We start from the raw sequence: 18,731 nt of genomic DNA, 5'->3' as shown, positions 1-18,731 counted from the left end.
GGCAAAAACGTAGTTTTTGTGCTACTCTGCCTAGTCGTTGAAGGTACGTATTCAATTGACCCTACCCTGGGGAAACAGGACAGGTTTGCCGGTGCTGCTGCACCCCTAGCACGACCCTCAGGGTCTCTGACTAACAGACGAGTGAGGTGATGTTTGTGCCTAGCGGACGTGCGTAATACTGAAGGAGTTTATTTCCGAAAAAATAAACATGAAACGGCAATAAATGACGCACTCCCAGGGGCAAACAAAGCCGGTGACCTCAATTTTTTTCTGCAGTAACCCTTGAGCTCCTTCCCCTGTCTACGGGCACGTAGAAATTATCGACGTCTAACACGTATAAGTACGGCTAAAAAAACCCTGAAAATGGGCGATTTCTGCCAAAATGCCTGGCAGGATAACATGCAGGAGAGCCAATCTTTTGCAGGCACATATTATGGGGCGTTTTTTCTACTGACTTGGCAGGATAACGGACAAGGGCGTTCAGCAGGAAAAGGGATACGATTAAGGGACATTTTGTCATTCACTAGCTTTAACAAACTTGAACTGATGGTGAAATACGTATTCGTAGGATGAGGGTTCATGTTCATAATGAAATTTTTGTATGTACTAGCATTCATTTCCCAACAAGGACTTTGCACACGGTGAACTACGCATTTGCATTTGTTAGGTAAATGCTTTTTTATTTCAACATACTTTACACAATAAGACGACAAAAATGTTGTTGTTTTAAGGAACAAAAGTAATCAAAATATTATCATATATTACAGCTGTTGTCCCTTCAACCCTTTCAGGTCTGACTGGCACCATTACAAAAGTGGTACTCACAATACATTGGAGTTTGTGCCGCTATTATGGACTTCTGTGCTTTGTCTATGACGGGTATGATGTCATCAGTTTGTGGTGATACCACCTCTACAGTGATGCCCTAAGCTGCTTGTTGTTTGTTTGTAAAAAATGTGTATCTCTGAGGGATGTTTTCTGCTATCTGTGGTTTTATCACCTCTTCACACATTCCAAGATGCAGCCATGACAACGCTGATGTTGTACGACAATGCCCAACCCTCTTCACTTACTTGCCTGTTTTGCGATGCTTGCCCACAACCAACACTCTATACTTGCCCTGCATTCTGTCAGCCTGGCAGCTAGTGACTCAAATCCTCTCATCCATTCAAAATAAACGGTGGTATTCCGCTTTCATATTTTGTCAATGCACACACACTTTACAAACACCCTGTCAGTGCGTGAATCTAATGCAATATTTGACTGGAAATGTTTTTTGTGAGTTAAATGTAACCAATGAGTGATACAGCACAGATGGTATGTCTGCTAGCTCTGGCTAATTCAGAGAAATATGTGAAAAGTATGCATGATTATAAGAATGGAAATTCCACATCTAAAAGGCTAACAAAAGAAAAGAGAATAGAAATCAATAATTTTGGCAGCAATATTGATGCAGTGATATTTATCTTTGTATGATTTAATTTTCATTAAGATGGACAATCTGTGTTTGTTGGAAAAAAGTCTCTGCTGTTGAGGACTTTTCTGACAAGATGTCATTTTCTGCAGTGTGTCCTTCATTATGAGACTGACGTGGTTTTTTTCAAATTGAACTAGTGACATGGATCTGACCATGCTTTTACACAACCGGAGAGTCACACTATTGAATCCTTTAGTAAAGATTTGTTCGGTGTTGGTAAGGTTATAAATTGAAGTTGTATTAACCTGGCGATTTACATGTAAGGTACACTAGTCCACTGAAAAATGCTGGTTGCAGATAGAAGTAAGGGAAAACATAGGCATAACCTCTTTATTCCGTGCTGATATTTGTAAATTCATGTATTTCCCTTTTCTTGGCTGAATTAATGAATTGTTTCTCAGCATTGACCTATGACCCAGTTCACCACAAAGGACCCCCTGTGCTGACATGGCACTGCCTGTAACCTTAGAATAAAGGTACAATGTACATATTGACTTCTTTCTCACGATTGTTTTGCTTTCAGCCAAAACTGCAAATAGACAAACCCTGAAGGTTAGACACCTGTTCACTGCTATACTGTAATTTGTATCATTGGTGATGAGATCACTTCAAGGTGGCATAACTTGCTTACGGTTTAATCAACCAAAAAAATCCTTGATTACAACTTTCCTGCCCTTATTGTCTAAATTGACCATTCCTTTCTTTGAAAATAAAAATAAAGATAGAAGATTGTTATTTTAAAAGAAATGACTTTGATGGAAACCTTCAGTAAGCAATAAACAGGTTATTTAAAAAAAATGAAACATAAAATTTCAAGTTTTGACAAGATGTGATGGCCTTTACTATAATATCAATAACTCAATATCTGAGGAATACTTCAAGGATGCTTTCTTACAAACGCATTTAATTAAATCAGTATGTTATTACGCCACCAAAAGTTCAAGGGGGAGGCACACACAAGTTTGGGCATGGTAAAACAGACATGCAAGGTCACAGAAAATTCAAGAACTTCGAGTTTCTTTCAGCAATTTTCTAATGTGAGATTTTCTAGCAGTGGTTGAAAGTGATTGGCTTTCAGAGTCACAAACGTATCTTCAAAAAATAAACATTTTACAAAAAAATATCAATATTCAATTTACTAGTCACTTAAATTTTCCTGGGACTTTCTGGAAGTACTGTGACTTTCTGGAGCACTTCAAACTCTCACACAGTAGTCTGATATTTTTTATTATCCCGTATGTCTCTCCTAAATTAGGAATTACAACAAGTCACAATCATATTTAGGGGGTGGGGGGTTGAGCCAGAATAAAATGACAGTGGACAGAGGAATAGTTTTGATCATAAATGCACAGACAGATAATTCGAAGATCTGCATTTATTGTCCATTTAAATCATGATTATGTTGATAATAGTTTTGTAACCAAAACAATAATCAATACTACCTTTACATAGAGGTCAATGCTCTTGTAAGCAATTAAAATTTTAAAAAAACGTCGAACAAGGAATCTTTCATCGATTTTATTTTGAATCTATGCCAATGCTGCTCTAATAATACGGTAGTCTTTCAAGACTTTGTTGTGATTCTTTTGATAGTTAACAATTTGAATGTCTTAGGATTTGATGACGAAAATCTACAGAGCATATGAAAATATAACACTGCATTGAATGAGTCACATCGCCTGTGTAATTATTTTTTTCACCGGGTAACAATTCCTATAGATAATGCCATTTAATCTAAAATTCATTGCCAATGGAGTTATATATACAATGACAATAACCTTCTTTCTGACCCATGTTTCCTGAGTGAAAGAACTCTCCTCGTGAATCATTCATTAAGAGTTACTGTACATATATTTAACAGTCAGATCAAACAAATGACATATGAACAATTCCCTCCCCCATAATTCAAGGGGTTGAACTTATATAACATTTTCACTGTTGCCAGACAACTGACTGACCAGTATACCATCTAACATCTATGTTATGAATATTTGGCAAAGGGCAAACCAGAATTTTTACGTACGGTATGTTGCAGTGATAAATTGATATCCTGTTTTACTTGATGTTTAGCTTTGATATTTTCAAACCGGCATGAGTTTTCACTGTTGAAATGTGTCGTTCAGGTCTCACTGGCAAAACAATGTGATGAAATAAAGTGTTTTTCATCTAAAATTTACATATGAAAATTGACGCTGAAAAATTACCTTTTATGAGAAAATCAAGAATGCTGACTGACTGAGGTGAGGTGAGCAGATCAACTTGTCACTCTGAGTTAACATTTTTGGCAACAGTGTCCCATGGCTCAAAAGCTCTAGATGAGCATGGTATGTCTCCTTTACCATTATTTCCATTTCTCTGCTTTATTTATAGCCACCATTAGACTTTTAAAAAATATTTTTTGATTAAGTGTGCATGTTAAATGTGTATCTGGTATTGGACAACAATTAATGGTTTCAGACCTGGGACAGATTAGTTCGGGCATCTGTGTACAGGGCCATACAGTAATGAGTGCTCTTTGAAACATACCCGTAACTGAAAAATTGTTTGAAATCGAAATTAGTCTGTTTTCTTGTCTTGAAAAAAAATTAAACAAGATGGCAGAAAATGGAAGACTTTAGAAAAACTGTATGAACTGTATTCTATGAGTTTAAGAAAATGTTTGAGACTGATTCCAAAATGTTTACAATTACTGGTTATCAGCTTAAGATGATGGGATACCCAGCATTAAAATCAAGGATTATTTCCAACAGCTGTCTGGACTGTGACTAATCTCTTCATCAAATGTATGCATTTTTCAGGTATTTGTATCAACAGAGTATCATGACGCAACTTTGAATTTTTGCTGAATATTTCCCACTAAAAATGACCGTTATCTGTACAGGTTTCTTACTAATAAACCTACTGCCACCAAATGATATTGACACAACTATGTGGTAGGACTCTGTTTTAAACAGCTTTACAAAATTTTGCATTCTTTTTGGAAGATACACTCAGTACTCAGATTAGTCTTACCACATAGATTTCTGCTGTTAGGGTAGAATGCGCCTCGATGACAGATATTTGGACTCACGATTTTTTTCAGTACTTTTCTGGTCTACCACTTGTGGGGGAGCTCATTTTAAAGCTCTTGGTGTAAGAAAAGTTATTACCATCTTAGTTTTTCAAAAATCGAAAATTTTATTTTTCCCAACAGAGTTAACACAGGGATGGTAGCCATATTGAATTTGAAATATCAGCAAATGTTCGGTAATTTGTGTCTCCGGTACCAAATTTTGTGCAGTGACCCCCAAATTTTATTCTTGATTTGAAAGACAATGGTTGAAAGTTTGCTTGAGAAAGTTTGAGTGAAAGTTTTAACTCTTTCACTTTCAAGGCACATACTGCCCAAAAATATATACCTTGTTGAAATACCCTATATTATGGAAATCATGTTAGCAGAGCACAGATTTGTCAATAAGTAGTAAAACATTTGATGGTGATAAATACAGTAATTGTCTATGTGATCTATTTTAGAATCCATGACAAAAAAAAAATTGGCCTAAACTTAGCACTATTTAAATTTTACTTGACCTGCCATCTTTACTAAAATAAAGTTTGGTGATATATAAAGATGTACATTACCCCTTAAAAAATATGCAAAAATATCTTGGCACTGTAAACCAGACTGGTGTTAAGTGCATTAGCATCTGGAGCACAAGTTAAAATTATCAAATACTTGCACTTGATTTGAACAGGGCTCAACAGTTGTACATTGATGTCAACACAATGAATTCATGGACATTCTCATTTAAAAACGCGTATCAACCCACGCAGCAAGAATGGAATATTTGAATTTCTCAGCACGACCACTGAGAATGAAAAGAATCTACACATGCTTCCAATGAATCAAACTCTGCCTCTGAAATACATCACCACAAAACCCTGAATGAATTATCTGTCTACAAAGCAACCACACCCATATATGAAAGTTGAATGGTTGACCCGTCTTGGCACAGTGCAAGACAGGAAAATAAAAAGACAACATATGAAAAAAAAATTTCTCAGATCCAAAACCATTTCTGAATCTCCGCTCAGAAAAAGTTACAATTTGTTCACACTGCCTTGGGTACAAGTATGTGGTAAACATTTGGAGCAGCTCCAAAACTCAGGTCACAACTATTATGACCACATTTGTCTGGATACAATTGTATCTTCTCATCGATCTGAACAAACAATGCCTTTACTTCCCTGTGGTAAAGTGATAAAAATGATAAATAACGCTATGCTAGGGACATATCAGATCTCTCACTGAATAAAATAATATCGAGAATATTTAATCCGTTTATCTGAAGTTCTAGAATAGCAACTGGGAAATAACTTTTAAAAATCTAATCAGCATCAAACACATTCAATATTGCATTCAAGTATTCGAAGGATGAGCTTACATGTAAATATTCATAATCCAATGCCACTTGTAACTTTGCTGGTATCTATCTTTTGCTCCGAATGAAATGAATATCACTGCTTTCCTGAAATTTCCATATTACACATTGTGTGATTTTGCAAGTTTGACAAACTATGAATAACATGTCCCTTCATATATCTTCAACATCAGGGAGCTGAGGAATATTTTTGACAAGCCATCCACGCTGGTGATAACCTATAACCTTTGGGTTCAAGAGGTGACTACAGACACTGTTATACACAAAGAAGGTGCTGACCTCGACGTGACCTCACTTTCATGCCCAAAAGACCTGGAGTTAAAAAAACTGGTAATAATTTTGGAAGTATAAGGTAATCCTAAAAATATCCAAAAGTGGGCATTGCACATGCAAGATCTGTGATAAACAAGGAGAATAAGGCTGAATTACAAAAGATTCTACATTGTGTGCAATAGCTTTGATGTTTGAGAGTCATTGTACAGCCACTTTTTATGTTCGGCTTTGTTTTCTCCATTATCCAGCTGGGCGTCTTTGTTAAATCTTGCTTTGACAAATCAAAGCTTCATCTCACAATCACCATCACGGTCACAATTTTCGCTTCAATGCCATTGTTTGAGTTGGGCAAACTGATGATGCAGGGGCCATAATTATCCCCTCTTGGAAATACTACTCTATAACTTTCCTCCCCCTGGGAGTGATATATTCTCTGTCTGCAGCACCACAGCAGGTAGCTTGCAGCCAGACGGTACTACCTAAATTTACAAAACAACAATGTTAGCTGTACACACCCAGGTCTGTCTGGAAGATTTACTAAATACTAAAATAGGCAGAAAGGGAAAAATATCAATATTTTGATTCGCAGACTGGCCCAATGAAAATTTACAGTTCTCCATTATCAATAACGTGCCTGGCACTGCAAAAAATATCACAACATGTTTTGATCTGATAGCCTGACTTTTTATTGTGGAGACAGATTTATATTGTTGCAATCATGGTCCAAGGATGTGAATTTTTCAACTCTTAATCATATAACAAAAAAGGAGACAATTTAAATGATAAAAACTGACGTGGCACAATGCAGGTCTGGGTGTGACATTGAGTTCCATTGATTAGCCGTGACTCTTATTGATCTGTGGTCAATCACAAGGACTGTACTGTTCAAATTTGTATAAAGAACAAATTTGTTCCTGTACAACTGTAACACGTGAGTGTCTTTTTTGTCCAGCGTGGGACATGGGTATGCATATAACTGTTACACAAGCTGTAGGAGTCGACTGTCAACATGATTCATTGCAATGTTACAACATCACTGTGTACACACTTCAACTGTGTGCTTTGTCCTGGAATGAAGATAGAATGATTCTCAAACACTTTTATTACTGGGTTACAATGTGCCTTCAATGAAATAGCAATATAGTTGCACAGTTAAAGAGTAATGTGCTTTCATTTTCTTGGTAACATTTTGCTTCTTTTACCGATTTTCTTACCTAATCTTGATATTTTTCTTATTTTCTTTAAATGGATTATCAATTGAAATATTTTCCTTCTGTTGAAAATTTAAACAGATCAAATGTTAATATGGAAATCTACATTTATATTGATCAACATATTTGGCAAAATCGGTAGTTACATGAAGAAATTAACCAAGGTACAACCGATTTGTATTAGTACCAGTGCACAAATGTGAAACCATCTTGTTTTAATGGAACTTTCAGAGTGAATTTGAACAAGTCAGAGAGTTCAATGGGTAACGTGACTGCTAATATCCTCACCCAATACACTACAAAGAGGTATGCCTTTGGCTGGCCATTGCATCTAAAGTTTACTTAAATGGAACGCATACCTGTCTCACACAGTCGGTTAGCCAGGTCTGCCAACACAAAGAACAGCTCTTTAGCCAGAGGAATGTTGGGTCATCGTAGAAAAGGCAGACCGACAAAGCGTTTTGAACAGTGGACAGTTCTCAACTGAACTTTCATGGGGGGCTTTAACCCTTTCACCCCCAGTTCCCTGTATATAGGTCCAACTTTACCATAGAAAACAATGGATTTGGGACAAACCATGGTGGTGAAAGGGTTAAAATTCTAACTGCAACACATAACACAGTACACTGCGATGGTTTTGACCCTAAAACTTGCCATCAGGCCTCAGTTTGCAAGCCAAGACTATTGCCAGTGTATCATTCTTGTATCCTGGGTCAGTGAGTTCCTGTGTACATGTGTGACAACAAATGTATTCTTTTGGCTGGCTGTCTTGAAGTGAGTTGAAAGCAGTGAGAAATATGATGCCGAAAACCAGCTTTTCAACTATGAACTGCTTTTAAGCCATAATGAAGGTTTCTACACCCTTTTAAGCTCTGGTTTCCTCCGCACTTTGGTTTTGGTAATTTGCCAGCTGCGATACTGCGCTACTGTACAAACTGTATCAACTTAGTCTTTGAGTATACTTGTACACGTCGGACTATGTTTTTCCTGGTTACAGTTTCCACTGATTCACTTTCTACACTGGATAAAGGGGACATACATGTAGTGACTGGCGGTTGTTCAATAACTCCACCTCACCAAACCTGTACATGTACCTAACCTTATTTAACAACAGAAGACCATGTAAAGTAAACCCTCCTAAATAACTGAAGAGTTGGCAGCTGGTTCATAATTTTCTGGGGAAGAAATCATCTGCACATTTGCCACATGTACAAAAACCCTTTTACATCTATGAAATGGCTGGTTGAATGCTAAAAATTTGACAAACCACAACAAGATTTGGAACTGTTGTTTGGTATGTGTGACAAGTCTTAGTACAAAACAAACAAGATTTCCTGGGATGACTACATTCATTTGTTTCAATGACTGCAAAAGGCAGCTACATGTATGTCAATGCTAGGAAAGTTAAAACGTGTCCTAGCTAAGTATAATTTTCACTTGCCCATTGTTGTAACCAATCATCTAAACACAGCCACCTTCCATGAGGTCAGTCATGTTGCTTGGTCCAGGACAGTGAGAGAATATTAGAACATCCAATGGCAATTCTATCAGGACTCCCACTTGCGGTTAAATTTTTCAGGAAGTATGTATTATTTGCTTACAGTAAAGAGGAACATTTCAACTAAGCCAGCTCATACAGCTTGAAAGATTTTTGAAAAGACTAATACTTTAATCTTATTTGCTATGTCATCTTGTGTGGCTCTTACCAGAGCACATAAAATAGCCCACTGGGAAAAATCATTCTCTACATTATTATTAGTAAATGCATAGAGGCGACTCCATCATCCATGATTAATGGTACTCTCAAGATAGAAAGCTGTGGTTAAAAAAAATCAAGCAAAGTCCTTGTGTAGATTTTTTCCCTTTCCGTAACGCAAGTCCTAACTTTATCTCGTGTACATCATTCTGTGAGAAATCGAGGTATATTGAAATATCTCCTCGCCATGCTGTGAAGTATTCAAACATTACTTTTTTCTCTTTTTTTGTGACAAATATGTCCCTATACGGTATACCAGCCTGCGCTTAACTTACGCTGGTTCCGTTATTGGGACAGATTCACCGTCAAGACTTTACAAGCTAATAAACAAAAAATATTTGTCACTGTAGTGTTGGATTACAGCTTGGATTTCGGTCCCCAGGGAGTCGTGTGTACTGCGTAGTAACTTAACTTGTGATTCTTGCAAGGGTATCTCCGCACGGGTGTCCCGGCATAAACCGACTACCCGATCGCAATGTCACTCCAAGGAGATGGTCTGGTGGGCAAGCCACTGTGGTGGAGGAAGGCTATTAAACCACATTAACAGGCGGTCAAGCGTTGACAGAACGGTGATCGGCTCGAAATTTCCCCGAATGACTTTTATATCTTTGATAGGTCCATTGGTCTTGTTCAGTTCAATTTTGGGGCTAGAAACCGTGCAAAATAGTTCAGCAAAAATTGTCCGGTAATTTTCTGTGATGTCGAAAACTTTTCTCTGGTCATTCGCTTACAGAGATACCAATCGACCAGCCACATGCCCACTTTATTACTAATAACAGCAAACTTCAAGTATGGTTGAAGTGAAGCCAATTTCCTGACTGCACACCTTGATTCACGCTCTCCTCACAGCAGGAAACTTGTATTCCGACCGACTGCCAATGTCATTTTGCCACTTCGGTATCTACATTTATAATTTCCGAAATCTTATTGCGATTCAAACTAAGTACATAATCGATTAGTTGTGCGTTAAAGAAGCCTACACGCAACAAATCAATGAGACAATGTGTAGTTTGTCATTTTGTGTCAAACGTCATTCGTCCCCACCACAACATTACAACAACGAATATTGAATTGCCATTCAATTTCAAAAAGGGCTCGTTCGTCAAGCGTAACGGGACAACCATTGTCTTAGAAACGGTTTTCGTGAAATGGGCGCCGGTAGAATGTTGTTGTGATACTTACCGGGACTTCAAACGTCTGATCGGTACCATCTAGGAACATAACACGGCAAACAAGGACATTTTTCTTTGGTTTACTGGGTGGCACTCGAACTTCGGTACCGCCACTGGTCTCAGCTTTCCTACGGCTTCGTGATGGTCGACGGCGAAATGAATTCCTCAGAAAACGTAACATCGCGACAGTTTAGTCCTGTAAATATCACATCGAGACCGCCAACAGATATCCTGGATGCTTGTAGTACTGTCTGAAATTCTCCAGTTACTGAAAAGTTGACATAAAACTCTTCAGTTTCGGAGAGACTGGGAGATCACTGACACACTTTACCACCCTCGCAGCTGTGATGATAATGTACGCAGGCGCGAAAAATCTGGGCAAACTGAATTTGCATGTGACGTCATAGGGATGACCCGCGGAATTTCCAAAATGGCGACGTCCCAAAGAACGCACGTTTACGTTTCTTGAGATCGATCTTGCTTGTAAATTATTGTACAGGTAAGATAAGCAGTTTGTGCATTTTCAAATCGTTTACTTTTTATATATTCAAAAGAGCCACGGAAAGTATCATATTTGCTACATTCGACGATCCAGAACGCAGGATAAATACAACATTTTTTTTTCTCTCACTGAGGCAAGCGCTGACCAGTGATCGGACAAAATGAACATGATGGACATTGCACAGATCGGTTGATGATTCCGGGGTTCATACACGTGATTCTGATGATTCGTTTTACATTGTCAGGTGTGATAGATTGAAATAGTCAACGCTGCAACACCACTTTAGTCTTAAACTTGACTGTGATATGTCTGTATTATTTCCACCCTCTATAATATCTACGTGATACATGCATCAATCGGTACCCAGGAAGTGAAAGTAATTTCCTATAGGAAGGCGATCACGCGTTTGTGCCTCGGGCAAATAACTGATGCGTCTGAAAATCACGACGCCCTGGGCAGACGGGTACACCGGAAGTCAATTCTGGGTTATCGGTAACACAGAGGCTGGTCTGCTGCTGTTTATCTCGCAAAACTTATGAAACCGTAGACCTTAGGACTAGAAGAGGATAATTTTTTTTTCTAGGATCTAAGTATGAAACAGTATAGGCAATGTTGCTACTTCAACTTTCGATTAGATATTAAATGAAAAAGAGGGAACTTATACAATGTAAAAGCTCTGTACTCATGATCTACGAGCCAGGAAAAGTATGATACAACGAGACCGTGTACTGTAGTCAGGTTCATTCATCTTCATGCTTTTGTTCACTTTCTGGAAACATGAGAAACAATGATAGTGCATTTATAGATAAGTTCCTCGTTCACACCTCTGTCAAAAAAATGAACAACACACACAAAAGACTTTGACATCAACCATAATATTTTGATTTTCACATCTCCAATATTAACATTTGAAAAGAGACTTGTAACCTATTTTAATTCAAGCATGGTCCTCCATAAAGAACCATGGTTTCAGAGATAGGTTTTCTGTACAAAAATCTTGTAAAGGAATCTCTGGTCAACCTATACTGTTTCTGTGTAAGGCGCAATGAGTAGCACTAATTACAATCAGTAACATCACCTTTGTGTCTATTGAAAACCAAGGCTTAGAAACTGGTTCAATGATGTCAGATAAAGTCTTCTTTGATGATGTATCAATCATCTCTGTAAAGAGTTTGCTAAAGGACAATTAACACTGATTGTTGATGGCCACAGTGATTTGTTCATGTACTTCCATGATCATTTACAATAATAAATGCTTTGAAAAATTTTGGTAATTTCATCATAGAATGCACTTTCATTGGGTACTGATCAAGCCGTGAAGGTTTATTACAGGTGAACGTAATGTGTGACCTTCCGGACATGTTCAGTGTTGTCTGGTATGCATGCCACACAACAATATGCAAAAATAAACAACATCAAAACATCAGTGGCACAGGACTGCCACTTACTCTAAGCATTACCTTTTAAGAGTTTGAATCAATCTTGTCAAAAAATGTGCAATTCTTTTAATATGATTTAGAGTTTCCGAACATACCAATTAGCATGGTTGTACACTGTGTACCAATATGACATTCTAGACCTAGTATTGTGCATACCATATCTTGCACAAAGACAAGTCACTACCCCAGTGACCGAGTTGATTGGTGTAATCATCAGACCAGCCAAATTTATTGTCTTAGAGGTCACAGGGCTATTCTTTTAGAAATTCATTTGTTTCTTAAGAAAATATTTGTTCACAATTTTTCTAAATCACAGACTTAAATGACACTATAACATATTTCATGATAGGCCTAATCTTCTGTTTTGATTACTTGCCTTGAAGAGACAATGCTTTTTATGCAGTTGTAGGTGAATTTGAGTTCACTAACTAGGGTCACGGTCAACTGAATAACTTATATACATGTGATTAGAATTGACAAGGACAGACTGTGAACTCGACTCAACAGGACCAACCTCAGACGAAAAACAAAATTCCTGCTGGTATGGTGACAGAGATGAGGAGAGACACAGACATATATATTTGTCAGAACAGACCAAACTTCAATCATCATGTTCCTAGCTGTGTTCATTTCTATGTTTATGTTTCAATTTCAAGCAGTGTTACCCACTGCTGTGGAGGCTTGAGACATCAGCCCTAGCTGAACTTTTGATTGATAAGGTAGAAGATATCAGAAAGCAGACACTCAGATCATTTCCTGCAGTAAAAGACATGTAATTAATGATGGCACATCTTGTTCCTGTTTTCGCAGGAGAGAAAATTTGATTGTGAGTCACCTGCTGAAAGTTCAAATCTCTGAAAAAGCAAGCTTTAGGACATTGTATTGTTTCATCATTTCTCTACAATTCAATATGCAAAGTGCTCAGTTGAGTTTACCCGGTCAGCTTATCAAACCACTTCAACATGAATAGAAAACTGCTACAAGGGATTTTTAACCTTGCAAGCAACTAGCAGTCAGTTAAAACACCTGTCCTTGAAGAGTTCCATTGATTAAGATTGCAATTTGAAATCAAATTCGCAGTCCTCTGCTTAAATTACGAAATGCTTAATGGACTTTCCCCACCAACACCTGATGAACCTGCAGTGTTTCAGGCCTGGTGTTGCTCTTAGAATTTCCCTACATTCAACGTCTTCATGCTTGCTCCTAGAACCGACTGAAAGTACAACTTTAGATTATATGATGGATGTTTCTTTTCATCTTCTTTGTCTCTTCTGTGGAATAATTACCCTTAGAACTTTTGGACAATGTCTCTGGCCAATAAGCTTTATAAAAACATCCAAAGACTGTCTGTGAATGGTGTCTTTAACATGTGTATGTAAAGTGCCTCATAGCTATGCAGCCATAAGAATCTCATGCCATAAATATTACAATTGACTGAAATGAACTGAGTGCTGTCAATACTATGCTGTGGGTAATTGTCATAGTGTACTTTGACAGGAAGGTCAGACCCCCTCAACAGTAATGGTGATGAAAAGGGGATGAAATTGAGGGGATAATCTCCAGACAGTGGGGGAGGAGAACCATTAACGTTGTAAGTGGTTAATGTCTCATCTTGAATGATGGGGGAGTTTGAGTGTAAACAAACGACGAAGACACGACAGCTGTAATAGATTTTAAAAGCCCTCTGAAAACAACACTGAATCACCTTTTTGCTTTTTATGAACCTCTAAAAGCTTGGAAAACGAAGTCTGACACATTTCACACATCAGCTGGAAGGCATCACGTTCAACTGCAAGAGAAAAAAGTGACTTGCTCAGTGAAGGTTAGGGGCAGCTGGAATGCACACAATCAACACAGAGTCATCAGTCTGTAGAGATTTGTTGATAAAAGGGCACTGCCTTCAGGCTATTACAATCATGTCTCGGCTTTGTGTAGATTTATCAAGATTTCTGGGGGAATCAGGAAATCAAACTGTTTGAAATAATGCAAATTATATTGAGTTCCTTAAGTTTGAAAACAACTAAGCTTGTCACTGAAATTGTTGAAATAGCTAAATATTGGGGTCATAGGTCAGTTGTCATCTCTGGTGTTATTGGTCACTGCGTTTGGCTCATTGAACAATGTCATCCAGTGAAATGCTATGTGGAATGTCATATGGAACCACTTGATGGATGAGGTTTTTTCGTCGTCTTTTTTCAATTTTAGAGAAACGTTAGATGAGAATGTTCAAGTTAACCTCAAATTAATTCAATTTGGAATGTGACAAAACATGCCTGGTGATCTCCTTTGATCACAAACACATTGCTCTCAGAAAATGATAATAATGACAATACTAGTCAGGGCAAGGTCACTGTTCTGCAATAAGGCCACAGACAACTTTGGGTGGAGGTGCATGTGAATATACTCCACCATTCCCCCCCCCCCAAATAATTTGAATATTTTGATTACAGAGTCCTTGCTAATGTAGATCAGTGGAAAGAAAGAAAATATTGTTTCCAACAAATGAATTCATCATGTAAACAACAAGAACACAATCATTTATTTAGAACCAACAAAAATTGCAAAGTATTTGTATTTGCAGTTAGTATTGCAGCATTTAAAAAAAAATTCAAATCAGCAAAAACTAGAGGAGGTGACTTGCAGGAATAATTTTTTAGTCCACCCTGGCTTCATAGCTTTAAATATCTGAAGTGCAGAATTACATATGAATTGTTCTTTAATATCAATATTTACTATTTCAGGTGTGCGTGCTAGTCTGCTCATGTTCCTGTTTGTGTCTCTTGAAGATTAAGAACATGGCATCCAGACTTTTCAAACCAAAAAATGTGCGCATCATCGTTGGACTGACTGCAGGTGGTGTGTTTTGCTTTAATGCGGTGCCTCTGCTGTTCCCAGGAAACACTGTCGGACGTATCTACCATAGTTACAAAGATGGCACAAGAAGTCCTATTTCGGAGCAGTGCAGAGAGGAATTTGACGAAGTTTGTAGAGATCTCGGGATAAAAAATGCCAGGTCTTACCGTTTATTCCCTTCATTTGGCACTCAGATCCACACAGCTGGTTTACCATGGTTACCAGGTGGTGTCCCTTTTGGTGTACCGGACTCTTTTGTTATGCAAACAACAGGTGACGTGAAGAGAAATATGAAACTGGCATTGCATAAAATAGACTGGGAGTCGGACGACGGGAACGCCTTAGCTGAGTCCTTACTCCTTAGCAGAAACGCCAGGAAATTTTACATTGCCAGGGAGCTGATGGAAGTGAAAACGAGCTCTGCACTCATGCCGACTGTGGTGGCTCCGGCGTTCATCATCGCAACGTTTACTGGCAATCAGGTATTGCAGGTCTTATTTAGACAAACCCCACCTGGATTCATAACGTTGTGTGCAGCGTGTATGGGCGTTCTGGCGTATCTGGGAATGGCAGGACTTGTCTATAATGCAGTTGAAACAGGAGCAGACAAAACAGTAGCCCGTGTCAGTGGCGACTACGCAAAGGGAGGCGTGGAATTCTATGGCAAGCTATTGCGAAAGAACCAAAACCTGAGAAAACTTTTGGGCAAGAAAGGAGAGAGAATGTACTCCTACTATGGCAATGAGAACATGAGTGCTTTGAATTTTCGACCGGCAATTACAGAAAGACGGAAAGCTGTCGGAGAGGTGTACACACAGATGCGTAAAACTGAGTCAGAAACCCCATGATGTCACAAAATAATTCTAAAGGACTGAATACAGGTTCCTGTTGCATTGATAGCATTGTTTAAATCTCTTTTACACTCCTCCATTACCCCTACACTCTGTAAGTTTATTGTATCCTCATCAGTCACAATTTGCCAAGTTGGACCTGCAAATTACAAAAAGGGGTGTTTCAGGGTTTAGTAGGCAGTTTAACAATATCCGACTCCCTCTCATGTAAAGTCAAATGCATAAATGGAGCGACTGCCAAACATGCATATACTTTCCTAGAGTGAAAGTTAGTCTTCAATTATAAGGGGAGGAGGTGCAAAAGATGTAACAGCATGTTCGGCGGTAGTCTGTGTAGTGGATAATTTAATTGAAAAGTGTAGTGGAATTTAATTTTTCAATCAGGTTGTAATGTCCATTTTTGTCACTAGACTAAACCAAAAACTGACTTCACAATAATACGGATTATGTCTTTGTCAAAGAAACACCTGCATGATTGGTGATGCAAAGTATTAGCCAGAAGTCACTGACTCTATTTAGTCACTCTACTGTTTAGTTCCTGATTTTACTTTGCAAGTCAGGATTGTGTAGTTTTATTAGCCAGTGGGCAATTAGTCATTATGGTGCTGAATTTGATTTTTATGCAAATATTTTACAAGAAGGGTGCTATCGACTTCTAATGAAGTGAGGCAGTAACTTTCCTTGTTCAGATGGCCAAGGTATTATTTCTGGTCAAAGCAGGCTCTTGCTTCATCATATTTTGTTCCATCAAAGATTTTGTTCACTCTCCTGTGACTTTTTTATTTTCTCGTAAAATGAAACAAGTAGCTTGCCGAAGTTACGTACCATGTCCTGTTCAACATTTGTGTTTCTCTGTGTCAGTGTGTGCATAAAATGACGCCATTGTCACAGAGAAGTCTCAGAAATAAATTTTATTGATGACTCATATTTAGAAGTACTGGTTATTATTGCTTGCATTGTGTGCACCTTTTATGTAACATGTTATTGTATTTTCTCCCAGCTATTTATGAAACAGGCTGTTTGAGGTTCTGTGAATTTCTGTATGTAACCAGCATTAACACCGCCATCTACCTCCAGCTTCTGAAAGAAGCTACATAGCGCTATTGATTCCATGCATGCAGAATACCTTGGTTGAATTCCATTTGAAAGAATTGAAAAGTGATGTTCTTTGGCTTGCATATCTGAGCATGAGGATCAAGAATGACCATTACAAAGACTAATTGATGGTGCCATTCTTGTACAAGTGAAATGACCATGTATTGCCCAGCAGTATAGCCAGTAAAGTTAGCTGGCCTTGTGCAGCATTTCGGAAGATAGTATAGCTTATTTGTTGGCTGAATATCATTGTCATTATAGAAATAACAGGCGACGCGCTGACCATTAACGTTTATTTGTGGGCGAGGGCGAGAGGAAAGCCAAAATTTAACGGGCGAGGCTTGCCGAGCCCGTTAATTTTGCTTTCCTCGAGCCCGCGCCCACAAATAAACGTTAATGGTCAGAGCAGAGTCTGTTATTTCCATTATATTATCAGCAAACCCAAGAAAACCGTAAAAATTTCCGAAAATTTCAGGAGCAAACGACAACTGGGCCCCAGAAACTGAGCAATACGTGACGCACTGTCACATGCGCTGTAAAAAATTGGCAAATCCGAAGATGTTTTCAGAAAAAAGTATCTCAACTTGACCTACAAGTGCTCCATTTTATTTTATGATTGATTATGATTTACGTTTGAGCTGTAAAGTTACGATACTTTGAGTTGTTAAGCTTATTATTCGTATTCACGGGCATGTAAACAAACCATTACTGTGTATTTGTGGTCAGTCACGTGGTTCAGCTCGCCAAATCAAAATGCCACGGGCAGAGCATGGTAATATAATATTTATTCAAATCTTAATAGCCAATTAGCACACAGTAGCTTTTGTTTCAGACTCCTTATCTCGCTGAAAATAATTAAAATCGACCAATCAGATATAACCTGAGCCGCTAGCCTCAAGTTGGTGATATTCATTGTTTATACTATCAGTTGTTTGCAGTGAGCAGTCACTGTGATTACTCATACAACTACATGTTAATTTTAAGTTCTGCTTAGCGTAGTATGTCTCACTTCCCTCATTACATCAGAAATCATGCTTCACTGATTTGGCCCCAGCCTGTGTGGGTGGGTTCCCTGAGTGTTACTGTACAAAAAACTTTGCATCGGGAAACTGTCTGGTCTTGATAGCCGCCCTCAACGGTGAAAAATATTACTTTCATTTGTTTTCAAACCTCCAACAGACATGGTCTGTATCCAGAAAGTCGATGATTACTATAACAATCTGCTTTAATTCTTGAATTGGAAAGGCAAAGGGACTAGTTGCTGACTGTTCTCACAAGCCACATTACACAGAATACATTACAAGAGTATGAAAATTCAGTTAATTTTCTAAAACTGAACTGATTGGGGTGATCTAACAAGGAGAACATTGACTGCACCTTTGCCGAATTGTTTGGTATGTGCCTGAAAGGTGCCTTTAAGAGGTTTCTTACCATTAGGTATTTTTTTGTAAAAGTTAGTTACTTGATATTTCAAAGATCGCTCATGTTTCAGGAAAGCAGAAATGTTCTTCCTTGGTTTTGAATTGTGTATCTTTATTCCCAGACATCGGTGAACCCAGTGCAGATTACAACAATTCTTTTCTTCATGAAAATACTGACAACTGACCCATCTCCAGTTTCTGCCTATTTTTGGTTGCGCTGTCTAACAGGTTGCAGACTAATAATTGTAAACGGGTGCTGT

General features: G+C 38.2%; 2 protein-coding genes across 9 annotated transcripts in view; one reads left to right on the top strand and one right to left on the bottom strand.

The window, feature by feature from the left end:
* Positions 1–10,662, bottom strand: part of LOC139140515 (band 4.1-like protein 5) — a 61,780-nt gene extending 51,118 nt beyond the window's left edge. For all 8 annotated transcript variants that reach the window (XM_070709837.1, XM_070709839.1, XM_070709840.1 and 5 more), the window contains exon 1: positions 10,321–10,662. In XM_070709837.1, the coding sequence (XP_070565938.1) occupies positions 10,321–10,491 (171 nt within the window). In that variant the 5' untranslated portion in view covers positions 10,492–10,662. The remainder of the gene's footprint in view (positions 1–10,320) is intronic.
* A 51-nt stretch (positions 10,663–10,713) lies between these two features.
* On the top strand, positions 10,714–16,882 carry LOC139140516 (transmembrane protein 177-like). The gene is made up of 2 exons (XM_070709846.1): positions 10,714–10,809; positions 14,993–16,882. Exon 2 carries the CDS (start codon positions 15,047–15,049, stop codon positions 15,950–15,952), a length of 906 nt encoding a protein of 301 aa, XP_070565947.1. The 5' UTR covers positions 10,714–10,809; positions 14,993–15,046; the 3' UTR covers positions 15,953–16,882.
* Positions 16,883–18,731: the final 1,849 nt, after the last annotated feature.

This window comes from Ptychodera flava, chromosome 9 (genome assembly GCF_041260155.1).
Source record: "Ptychodera flava strain L36383 chromosome 9, AS_Pfla_20210202, whole genome shotgun sequence".
NCBI lineage: Eukaryota > Metazoa > Hemichordata > Enteropneusta > Ptychoderidae > Ptychodera > Ptychodera flava.
Note: the sequence above shows the minus strand (reverse complement) of the source record. Positions and strands in the feature narration are given on the sequence as shown.

Bases quoted from the DNA above. Each gene is read 5' to 3' on its own strand.
- LOC139140516 (XM_070709846.1), top strand. From the start codon at position 15,047: ATGGCATCCAGACTTTTCAAACCAAAAAATGTGCGCATCATCGTTGGA.